At 55.3% G+C, this 12,083-nt stretch overlaps 1 protein-coding gene across 9 annotated transcripts in view; it reads left to right on the forward strand.

Annotated features, from left to right (window-relative positions):
• Positions 1-12,083, forward strand: part of TNXB (tenascin XB) — a 57,827-nt gene that overhangs the window by 13,219 nt on the left and 32,525 nt on the right. For 8 of the 9 annotated variants that reach the window (XM_053905206.1, XM_053905200.1, XM_053905204.1 and 5 more), the window contains exons 4-10: positions 110-225; positions 4,735-4,891; positions 5,073-5,336; positions 6,179-6,928; positions 8,099-8,467; positions 9,551-9,844; positions 11,624-11,914. In XM_053905206.1, the coding sequence (XP_053761181.1) occupies positions 110-225; positions 4,735-4,891; positions 5,073-5,336; positions 6,179-6,928; positions 8,099-8,467; positions 9,551-9,844; positions 11,624-11,914 (2,241 nt within the window). The remainder of the gene's footprint in view (positions 1-109; positions 226-4,734; positions 4,892-5,072; positions 5,337-6,178; positions 6,929-8,098; positions 8,468-9,550; positions 9,845-11,623; positions 11,915-12,083) is intronic. The other variant, XM_053905207.1, reaches the window with a different exon arrangement.

Consider the following 12,083-nt stretch of genomic DNA (forward strand, 5'->3'; position numbering starts at 1 on the left):
CCATCTTTTGGTGTGACCCTGAGTGGGGGGGGGGGGGGGTGTGATAGGGGTAGGGGGTGAGGGGCTGCCTTAGGCTAACCACCTTCCCGTATCTCATTTTCCTGGGCAGAGGTGCCAGCCATCGAGGGCATGAGGATGCACCTCTTGGAGGAGACGACGGTTCGGACAGAGTGGACCCGGGCTCCTGGCACTGTGGATGCCTATGAAATTCAGTTCATTCCCACGGTGAGAGCCCAGCTGCAGGAGGAGGTTGAGTGGGCAGGCCTCGCGGGAGGGAGTTCTCACCTCAAGCAGGAAGTTCTAGGTAGTCAGGTGGCTAGGTTCCTGAAGCTCCTATGGAAGGCCTTCTCGTCCTACCCCACACTGGGTCCAGAAGGCCTCTGCAGCATCAGTTCACTGCTGCTGGAATACCTCTGGTGACAGTGAGCTCAGTACTTCCAGAGGCTGTCCAGTCCGTTGTTGGTCATTACTGGTAGTTCTTTCTGTTGTTGCTGAATCTAAATCTGCCCCATTCTGACATCCATCCATTGGCCCTAGTTGGGCCTCCACCAGCATCAGAATGTTGCCATTGCTTTCCCCACGTCCTCTACCACAGGCTTTCAGGTATTTGGAAACATCAGTGATCACCACACTCTTCATTCTCTCCAGGCCAGACCCACTGGTCTCTTCACCCCTTTTCCCTAAGGCTTTGTTTCCCGAATCCCACAATTCCTGGGTTCCCTCCTCTAGTGCCTCGTACTTTTTGCATTTGCCCCCAAAATGTGGGGGCAAGGAGGAGTCCAGTAGTCCTTCTGGCTAACTCTGGAGACACGGGCACTTTTTTTCAGAGTCGGTGTGTATTAACTTGTGGTCACAAAAACTGTCAGCTGTTTTCAATCAAAACCGTTTTTAAGTGACTTTTATTATAAAGGTCATGTAGGCTCAGTGTAGAAACTTTAGAAAATGTAGATAAACATGGAAAAAAAGAAAGAAGAAAAGAAAAAAAAGATAAAAAGATGACATTCAACTATATACACTTTCTCAGCCTAAATATAGGCCTCTGCATGTGGCTCTGTTCAGTGTTATCTTTTCTGGTTTGGGCCAAGCTGTCTAGGCTGTTGCAATAATTTGAGTCTGTGAACTGCTTCTCCCGCCTCCGTGTCATCAGTGCACTGCAAAGCATTCTTTCTCTGTCTCCTTCCAACTCGCTCTTAAAATATTTGGGGGCACCCTAAGGTCAAAGCCTCATGGCCTCTCATTAGAGACCTCCTTTTATGCAGATTGGGCTTTTATGATATGTTTGGCCTCCCAGCTCCAAATCATTTGACATCTCTACTGTCTAGCTCATGTTTTCCTGCATCTTCCCACAAATGCCATGGGTGAGTAGGCCATTTATCCTAATCTCTGCCTGGCCAGAACTCTGGAAGAATGAATAACTCCCAGGGCCTAAACCCTAGGAAGGGTCAAGGACAGAAGGGACAGTTCAGAGGTGCTGGCTGTCAACCCCACCCTAATTGACCTGATCATTCTTTTTTTTTTTTTTTTTTTTTTGGCAGGGGAGGGGGAGAGGCTGTTCATTCTAAGTCCTTTTGTTATAGCCACAAGACCAGACCCCTGCCATGCTCTGTCTCTCCTTACTGTCTGGTAGAAACAGAGGCAGAAATCCCAGCTTTGCAGTGCAACCAGTACAGCTTAGATTTTTTTCTTCTGTGAAGTGTTTTTGTTGTTGTTTTTGGTTATAAAAATAATATAATCACAAGACAAGAATTTGGCAACTAGAGGAAAAAGCAAATAATTCTTGGCTGCTTCACACTAAAACAAGCACTGTTAACATTTTTAAGTGTTGCTCCCACTCTCTTCTGTGTGCATATTATTTACATAGCTCTGATCTTGAGAGGATAGGACTTTTAAAAGGAACAACTTTCTTAAGCAACTGCAGGGAAAGAATTAAACACTTGAGATAGAAGGGACTTGCAGGAAAGCTTTGTCCTCTGCTCTTAGTAAATACAAACCCATCCTCGGGTGTTTTCAAGAAGTGTTTCCAAGAAGTTTCCCAGCCAAAGCTCTAGGCTTCCTCCCTCACCATGGGGCCAGGTGAGGTCGAGCTGGCCTGGGTCCGGCTCAACCCATCTCTGGGTATGAACCTCTGTCACATTCTGGGTTCCCTTTGAGCCCGGGTGTGGAAAATGCTCCTGTAAAGTTGGTCCCCAACACCTCTCTTGGACTCCACGTTAGCCTGTGCTACTGGCCTTCAGACTGCTTTCTAAGCTTTCTGTGGCTGGCCTCTGGAATCCTGCCTCTTGCTTTGGCCAGCGCTCTCTGCCCATTTCTGTTGGCACAGAGTATTGGTAGCTGGCTGTCCTCAGGCACTGCTATCTTCTTAGAAGCCTATCTCTACCTTATCCACTCCCTTTTCCAGAAGCACTCCATCGCAAAGCCCAGCCTCTGCTGTTGCTGGCAAAGGGACACTCCTAGTCACTGGAATGGTTTTCAGAACGCGGAAGAAGAAACATTTCTCCTTCTCCATGCATACGTGGCATTGCTACTCTGACTCAGTGGTTCTCAAGGCATATTCCCGGGACCTGAAGCATTAGCATCACCCAGGAGGGAGCTTGTTACACATGCCAATGGGCAGACTCCAGCTCCAGAGCTACTGAATTAGGAGCTCTGGGCCTGGAGCCCAGTAACCTGCACTGTAACAAGCCCTCCGGGGGATTCTGATACACCCCAAGCCTGAGGGAGGACCACTAACTCAAGGAATGTTGCTATTTTGCAAAAGGCTGGTTCCTCTCTGAATGTGAGAGGAAGCATGAGGAAACTCAGGACGGTGAGCCCTTGAAGAGGAGGGTCCAGCATTCTTGATTTGGCTGTATTCTGCAGCCTAGAAACTGGACTACGCCACGCTTTCATTGGGACACAAGACCTCATGGCCTTAGAAAAGTTTGTGTTTGAGGTCTGGTCTGAAAGGTGGAAGATGGTGGGGGAAATTCCAGCGCCCAAGCAGGGTGGCACCCCCACCTGGAACCATGAAGTTGGTATCAGAAATAAGGTTAGAAACTCACCAAGGACAGTGAAGCAGCAAGGGACGCCAGCATCTGGTAGAGAGCCTGTCTCAGACCAGGCAAATGAGAGAGGTCGATTAGACTGACAGTGGCACTTTCAGGGGACGATTCCCAAATTGATCTTAGCAGGGACTAAGAGGTGTCTAAAAGGTTCACGTAGGCAGTCTGAAGGGAGAAGGTGGTCTGAAGAACAAGATGGCTTGTCTTGCTGGAAGGACCAGACATCATCAGGGAGCACCCAAGGGCCGTGTGTGTGTGTGTGTGTGTGTGTGTGTGTGTGTGTGTGTGTTGTTGGGTTGGGGGAATAAGGGGAGAAAGAAAGAGAGAGAGAGAGTTCTAGGAAGGATGAGGACTTCATGGGTCTTTAGGTGAAGCCCATCCAAAGGCCTCCCAGACTGGGGTATCCTAGGGCAGGGTGAGTAGGAGAGGAGCAGGGGTCCTGTGTGCCCGGAAAAATTTTCAACCAACAAAACTCTGACAAAGCTTTCTTTCATCCTCAACCCAGAAATCTCTACGTGGCCTCTCATCTGGTTTTGTACTTTGCTATTTACTGTGTTGGTTTCCCCACAATTTTCTTGGTTTAGGAGAGTACCTTTTGAAATTTCCAATCCTACTTGGCTGGATGGAGGTGCCCTCATCATGGCCAACATAGCTAAGCAGAACAGAGCGTCCTTATTAGCTGTCCTAGCTAGACAGCCCAGTGAAATTCGGGGCAGTTAGACTGCTCACAGATGTCCATTCCTCCTGTTTCCCCAGTGGCTGGCACTCCAGGAGACCCTTCTGGAGCTGGTATATCTCCTGTGGGGTCACCACAGGTAATCATAATACCTTATGTGTGCACTTGGAGCAGTGGTTCACTCACAGGCCTGTATGCCACAGAGATCTGGGTAGAGATCTAATCAGCTTTAACATGAGCTGAGGATGGGGGACATGTCTTTCATCATGCCCAGCACGATGCCAGGCACAAAATTGGGGAACGTTTGTAAAGAATTTAGGGCAGGTGGACTTTGTTTTTGAGTGGCCTCCAACCCTGCTCAGGAGACCAGAGAAGTGCCTAATGCGTCATGACAAGGGTCACACCCACAATACCCAGCCAGGGGTGGGTGTCTGTGGGGAGGCTGAGGCTGGGGCAAATGTTGGGCAAGATACTTAATCCTTTTGTACCTTGGTTTCTTCATCTGTCCAATGGGAATAACATGATCTACCTCATACGGTTCTTATGAGGATTAAGTGAGTTGATATACACAAGTTGCCTTGAATAGCACCTGGTACGGGCTAAGCATTTTATATATTATTTTATTTTATTTTATTTTATTTTATTTTATTTTATTTTATTTCATTTCATTTCATTTTTTGAGAGAGAGAGAAAGGGTGCAAGTGAGCGAGGGTTAGAGAGAAAAAGAGAGAGAGAAGCAGGGCTTGAGCTCACCCAACGCGGGGCTCCATCTCATGAACCTGAGATCATGACCTGAGCTGAAGTCAGATACTTAATGACTGAGCCACCAGGTGCCCTGGGACTAAGCATTTTAGATGTGTTTGCTGCTACCACCACGCTCCCCAGCTGCACAGGACCAAGTTCTACACAATTCCGTGTTGACAGCAACTGGAGTTTGGAGAAAGAAGAGATAAGGAAGATTGGGCAGCAGGGGTGAGACCATCAGCCTTAAACCACCTGGTGCTCTCTTTCTTGCAGACAGAGGGGGTGAGCCCCCCATTCACAGCACGAGTACCCAGCTCTGCCTCAGCCTATGACCAGAGAGGACTGGCTCCTGGCCAGGAGTACCAGGTCACTGTCCGTGCCCTTCGAGGGACTAACTGGGGCCCTCCTGCTTCCAAGACCATCACCACCAGTGAGAGCTGGGGCTGAGGGAAGGGTCCTGGTTGGAGATTTGGATTTGAGAGGGGTGGCTGGGAATCTGCCCCCAGGAAAGCAGAAGGGAGGAACTGGATGGTGACAGAGCTCTTAGAGTGAAAGCTGGTGACTGAAGAACTAGACTCCCACCTGATCCCTCTTCTCTCTAACCTGGCTAGTGATCGACGGCCCCCAGGACCTCCGAGTGGTGGCTGTGACACCAACCACACTGGAGCTCAGCTGGCTGCGACCCCAGGCTGAGGTGGACCGATTCGTGGTGTCCTATGTCAGTGCCGGCAACCAGAGGGTGCGGCTGGAGGTACCCCCTGAGGCAGATGGAACACTGCTGACCGACCTGATGCCAGGCGTGGAATATGTAGTGACTGTCACTGCAGAGCGGGGCCGGGCAGTAAGCTACCCGGCTTCTGTCAGGGCCAACACAGGTATGCCTGGCCAGGGGTTAAGGAAGGACCCAGTTTCTTTGTGGAGCAGCCCCTTCTTTGGGAGCCCATATCTAGGGTTCACAGGCTCCTCTGAATGCACCTGGGCAGGGCAGGGGTAGTCACAAATCACCTGCTGGGGACTTGCTCTGTAACTGGGCCACGGGAAGACAAAGCCCTAGGGTGCTTGGAGGCCTGTAGGAAGGCTGCAGGTTGGAGTATGGGGGGAGGGAGGGGAGGAACCTGCCCCATGGAGAGAAGCAGTAAATAGAAGATGATGTCTGACTCACGCAGATGGGGTAGATTTTGCTTGAAATTTAGACGCAGGCCTGTGCTCACAGTTGGTGGTCAGACCTTGTAGGGATTGGAATTGGGCAGATCAGAGACCCGCATTCCTGTTGACTTTAGGATTGGGGCTGGGGGGAATTTGGTCTCAGAGCAGTAATTTTCCACTAACCCTCAAGGTCTCTTAACAGATGGATATTTAATTTCTTTTCCTGTGACAGAGGGACGCCCACCTCGCTGTAGCTCACATTCTCTCCTCCCACTCCCCTTTCTCTCCTTCAGACACAGGGCCCCACCTGCTGGCTTCTCTCTTCTTTCTAGGGCACCAACAATGGCGGGCTTGGAGGGCGAGCGGGGAGGGGCTCCTGGGACACTGACTCCTTTCTCTGGTTCTCTTTCCAGGTGGGGCTGGGGCACGAGCAAGAGGCCTCTGGCTCCGGTTGGGGGCGGGGCGGGGGGGGAGGGAGTGCGGGGCTGCCGTGGGGAGGAGCGCAGGGGCGGTGGGGAGGGGGGGCTGCCACTGACCTGCTCTCCCCTTCCCCCTTTTTTGCCCCCGGCAGCACCCGGCCACTACAGTTACCCGGAGGTTCGCCCCCCAGCCCCGCCCCCCAAGCCCCGCCCCCGGCCTGCTCCGGCCCCGCGGCCCCCTCGGCCCTCACGTCCCGCTAGGCCCTCGCGGCCCGCGGAGGATGGGGAGGAGGAGCCTCGGCCTGGGCCTAGCCTGCCGCAGCCCCCCCGGCGGGCGTGGGGCAACCTGACCGCCGAGCTGGGCCGCTTCCGCGGCACCGTGCAAGACCTGGAGCGCCACCTGCGGGCTCATGGCTACCCACTGCGGGCCAACCAGACCTACGCGTCGGTGGCGCGCCACATCCACGAATACTTGCAGCGGCGTCGGGCGGCTGCCGCCCCCGTCGGCTCCCCGGCCCCCCATCCCCGTCGCCCCCGCCCCACCGCCAGCCCCGACCCCGGCACCTGGAAGCGGGACTCCAACCAGGGCATCTACGGCCTCTCGCCCGAAGGCGTCGATCGGGTGGCTGCGCCCCGCCACCCCAAGCCCGAGGTCCTGGGCAGTTCCGCGGACGGCGCACTACTCGTATCCCTTGACGGGCTTCGCGGCCACTTCGAGCGCGTGGTGCTGCGTTGGCGGCCCCAGCCGCCGGCAGAGGGCCCCGGCGGGGAGCTGACCGTGCCGGGCACCACGCGCACCGTCAGCCTACCCGACCTCAGGCCCGGCACCACCTACCACGTGGAGGTCCACGGGGTGCGGGCAGGGCAGACCTCCAAGTCCTACGCCTTCATCACCACCACAGGTAGCATGGGCTGGGGCCGCGGGACCACCCATTCCCTGCCCAGCCTCACCTGCCTTTGGAGTCTGCATCCAAGAGTTCCTCCCACTGCCTCACTGCTCAGACTGCCACCCCACCCCCACCCACCACACTCCTCGGCCTTCAAGCCCTTCCCGGTCCAGGCTCCAGGGGACTCCACAACAAAGCATGCCCTTCTGTGTTCCTAGAAAGCCATCTCCACCCCAGGGCCCTCGGGCATACCCGGGGCCAGGGAGACCTGGTCTTTAAGGTTCCCCAGACACTTTGTCAGGATTGCCATCCTGGGCAAGGGAAGGGGCATTTAGGGGGATGGGAGGGTCTGCAAAAACTCACTGGAGCAGTTGGGGTGGTTACCGGAGTGAAACCAGCACTCCTCAACTCTGACTCACTGTAGTGAGGGTGGCAGAAGGCTGTGGTCAGCGGTTACTATTTTCCACAATTTGGCCTTGACCTCAAAGGGACACATGGGGACTGCGGCGTGGGGATGGCCTTGAAACCATCAGGCAGCTTGTGTCTGTGAGAGGTGAAACCACTGCTTCTTGAGCTGTCTTTCCAGACCTCCTGGCTCACTTCATGCTTGTCTCTTCCACAGGAACGATGCCGGGCTCAGGGGAGGGGTGCTCTCTGGCTGCCCTGGGGAGGGTTGTGGACCTGTTCTTCCCCCCTAGGGCCCAGATGCCACCTGAGCTGGATGTACCCCCCATACACACCCTCTTTTCCCTCTCTCCTCACTACCCACTCTCTACTTGCATCCGCCTTCCCTAACACCACATCTCCTCCTTTCTTCCAGGCTTCTCACTGCAGCACTAATGGAAGCCACGACCACCACCCAGTAGGGAAGGGGATGTACTTAGGGAAGGACATGGAAATCTGTGGGGCTGGGGGTCATAGGAGCCTTGTGAGGGGAGGGATGGCCAGATTTAGTTCTTTTATTTATTGCCTGCAGGTTTGTCTGTTTAAGAATGGGGTGGACAGGGGTGTTGGGAGGATGGGGCAGACCCTTGGAAGGATGAGGTGGTCCAGCGAGTGGACTCAGAAGCAGAAGAGGGAGGGTCTATAGGCTCTGAGAGGCTAGAAGGCAGAACCTGGGGGCTGGGATTTCCCTTCTGGCTCTCATTCTCGACTCTCTTGTTTTCTCTCCCTGCCCCTTCCCAGGGTCCTCTCCCTCAGGCCTCTTGGCGGCCACGGATGAGCCTCCTCCCTCAGGCCCTTCAACCACTCAAGGGGCCCGGGCCCCTGAACTACAGCAGCGCCCCCAGGAACTAGGAGAGTTGAGGGTGCTGGGCAAAGACAAGACGGGGCACCTCCGCGTCGCTTGGACTGCTCAGCCTGACACGTTTGCCCACTTCCAGCTGCGCCTCCGGGTGCCCGAGGGGCCAGGGGCACATGAGGAACTACTGCCAGGGGACGTCCGCCAGGCTCTGGTGCCCTCACCACCTCCCGGCGTCCCCTATGAGCTGTCGCTTCGTGGGGTCCCCCCGGAGGGCGAGTCCTCTGCCCCTCTTATCTACCAAGGCATTATGGGTATATCCTAAACTCTGTTCAGATTAGTGTCCTGAGGGCGGGGGAGGGGCTGGGCCATCAGGGCTTCTGAGGTGGGAGAGGATTGAAGGGCAGTGCTGGTGTTTGGGTTGGAGTGGTAAAAGCAAACAAGAAGAGAAAAGGTTGCAGTTGAGGGTTCAGAGGAAAGAGGAATGGAGGGGGTCTTAGAACAATGGCAAGGTGGGTAGGGAAGGGGAATAGCAGATGGGAGGAAGGTCAGAGGGTACGACAGGGAGTCAAGGAGAGAGGCTGTAGGCTTCTGGCTCTCCACCTGCAGCTTTCTTTGCCTGTGTCCTCCCCAATTCCTGGTCACCCCTCTGTCCCTCCCACCCCACAGATCTCTGTGGGTAGGTGTGGGAAGGCCTCTAGCCCTGAGGATACTGACCCTTAGCCCCCTCTTCCCCTTCTCTTCCCCACAGCCCCCGCCATCCCTTCACTGGGATGGTAGCCCACCACCCTGGGAGCCTGGCCTGCAGTGGACAGTGCTCCATGGTCCCATCAGCCAGTTTCTCCCGGGGATGGAAGTTCTTTAGCGTGGGGGACTCCACAGCCAGCAGGGCATCAGAGATGGGTGAGGTTTGTGGAAACAGTGAGGGATAGGGCCTGGGCTTCCCGACTCTCGTGTTCCCTCCTGGTCCCTCTTTACGGGACTAGGGTAAGTCGCTCTCTGCCACTCCAGATCAAGCTCAGCACTAGGAGAGAGGGTGGTGAGGGAGAGAAAAGTCCAAGTGGGTGGAGGAGTCTTCAGCTGCTCCAAAACAGCAATGAGGAGGTTTTGACTCAGGAAGAACCAGGGGGACCTGAAACTCCCTCAAAGGTCTTGGTATGGAGAGAGACTGGGACCTTTGTGAGGGGCAGGGAGGCTAGCACAAGGGAAGGGCTAAAGTTCTCATTCCAGACAGAGATGGCTGGCTACTCACAGAGGGCTGAGGGTAGGAAAACGGAAGCTTTGAGGGAGGGAGCTGTCCAGGAAGGAGGGACCTAATGGGCTGAGGAAAGGGAAGGAGACCAGGGACAAGGCAGGGGTTGAATCCAACTGCTTTACTTTTGTTCCCCACATTCCAGACAGGGATGGGGCAAAGCCTGGGAAGCCCTTGGCCCCGCCACATCTGGGTGAGCTGACAGTGACTGGCATGGCCTCCAACTCCCTGCTCCTGCAATGGACGGTCCCTGAGGGCGAGTTCGACTCCTTCGTGATCCAGTACAAGGACAGGGACGGGCCCCAGGTTGTCCCTGTGGAGGGGTCCCAGCGCTCGGCCCTCATCACCAACCTGGACCTTGGCCGCAAGTACAAATTTGTGCTATATGGGCTCCTGGGCAAGAAGAGGCATGGCCCCCTGGTGGCTGAAGCCAAGATCTGTGAGTGAGAGCCTTCACACACACTCCTATCTCTGCCCCCGTGCAAAGTCTTGAAGGAGGTCTTCCCAGTGCTTTGGGAACTCCAGGAAGGCTTCCTGGAGGCAGTGGTGCCTGAGGTGAATCCCGAAGGGAAAATAGTGGCAGGTCAGGCAGAGAGGTTGAGGAGGGCAGTGCAGACAGAGGGAGCCATGGAGAATGAGGTGACAGTGAGTGTGGCCCTGTACAATCTGTTTCCTCTGGATGGAGAGCAGGGTACCTGGAGAGCTGAAGCGACTGGTCTTGTGTGTCTGACTGAGGAGCTTGGCACTTATTTGAGGGCCCCAGGGGGCCTCTGAAGGGTTTTAAGTGGGAGTGACATGATTTCATGCTTATCTTACAAATAACACTGAGGCTGCTGCAGAGAATAGCTGGAGAAGTGAGTTAAGAGCCAGCAGGAAATGATGCTGGCCTGGCTGGAAGGGTGGCAGTGAGGCTGGGTGTGGGAGGTGAAGGATGATGAGGAGGCCCAGGAACTCCCATGTTCTAGATCAAACAGTTCCATTCCCTGAGGCAAGGGACAGCAGAGGTGAGGAACAGCACAGCGTGAGCATTTAACTGTCAAATGTGTTTAAGATGTTCTAAGTGCGTCATCACACTTACTGCCTACAGCAGCCCCATGAGACATACCCATTTATGGATGAGGAGAGTCAAGGCACTGAGAGGGAGAGGGCACTCAAGCAGAAAGTGGTGGGCTGAGGGGTTATCTCTGCTGCCCTCACAGGTCTGGAGGGCAGAGAGAAGGCCTGAAGAGGGTGCTTGGGTGTCCTCGGTGCCAATGGGCAGGAGCCAGAGTGAGGTTGTAGGGGGAGAAGAGACGGGGCGGCTGGAACCCTGGAGATGGACAGCACTCAGGGCCCGAGCAGAGAAAGAGGAGCGTGCAACGTAGCCCAAGGAGGTGATCTGGGGAGAGGGGCACGGCCAGAGAGAGTGGTGTCCTGGATGCCAAAATTAAGGGTGTGGCCAGACATGTCAGATTCCATAAGAGTGATTCAGGGCTACAGAGCGTCCGCAGGACTTAGCAATGGCGAGGCCACCACTGACCCCGGGGAGAGCTGCCAGTGGAAGGTGGAGCCGGATTGAGAGGGTGATGGAGGTGCGGACATGGCTACAACCAGTATAGACGTCTCTTTCTGGAATCTGGGCAAGGAAGAGAGAGCAAGGAGGGAGGGTGGAAGCTGGAGAGAGCTAGCAACTGAGAGGAGGAGCTCCTATCAATGCTGAGGGCACAGTGGCAGGGAGTGAGGGGTTGGTGGTGCGGTGTGAGAAAGGAGGAAGTGGGGCCCAGAGCACAGGTGTGGAAGACTCTCCCATAGTAAAACGCTCCAAAGATCGCACTTCGCTCTCTTGGAGGAGAGAGCAGCTAGTAGTTAAGCCTGGAAGCAGTAGAGATTGTCCTGGAAGGCTTCCCTGGCTACGGAGACACAGAAAGGGATGGCTGGGCTCCCTTCTCTCTGAAGTCCGTCACTAGGCTGCGGATAGATTCAGGGCCGCACTAGTCCATAAGGTGCTTCTGTGCCATTTAGAAGAAGGCACCCCTTCTCTAGGTGAGCGTAGCCCCATGCCAGGGCACACAGCTTGGCAAGGAGAGGCTGGCTGAATTTTAGTCTCTTGGTCCTCCCTCAGCCATGCGCCTTTGTGCAGGGAACAGCCTGCACAACCTCACCCAGCATCCCAATGTGGGAGATGGATCTCCCTTCTCCTTTGACCTGTGTTCCTCCTTTTCTCTACCCTTCCTCTCAGTGCCTCAGAGTGATCCCAGCTCAGTGACTCCACCCCGCCTGGGAAAGCTGTGGGTGACAGATCCCACCCCAGATTCACTGCACCTCTCTTGGACTGTCCCTGAGGGCCAGTTTGACTCCTTCGTAGTCCAATACAGGGACAGGAACGGACAGCCCCAGCTGGTGCCCGTGGAAGGGCCTGAGCGCTCGGTCATTGTCTCCTCCCTGGACCCTGACCACAAGTACAGATTCACTCTGTTTGGGATTGCCAACAAGAAGCGGCACGGCCCCCTCACAGCTGATGGCACCACAGGTGAGGGGCAACTACCTAAGCTCCCCCATGACCCCTCCCAGCCTTCCACACCCTTGCCCTCAGCCAGGAACCAGCTGGGGCCTCCCAGTGAGATGGCGGACTCTGAATCCTGGCCCCACTCCCAGGCTGAGGGATAGCCAGCCTCCCCTGTACTGCTGGGTCCCTTCCA

Source organism: Panthera pardus, unplaced genomic scaffold (assembly GCF_024362965.1).
Source record: "Panthera pardus isolate Hobbes unplaced genomic scaffold, ASM2436296v1 HiC_scaffold_17, whole genome shotgun sequence".
In the NCBI taxonomy this organism is placed as follows: Eukaryota; Metazoa; Chordata; class Mammalia; order Carnivora; family Felidae; genus Panthera; species Panthera pardus.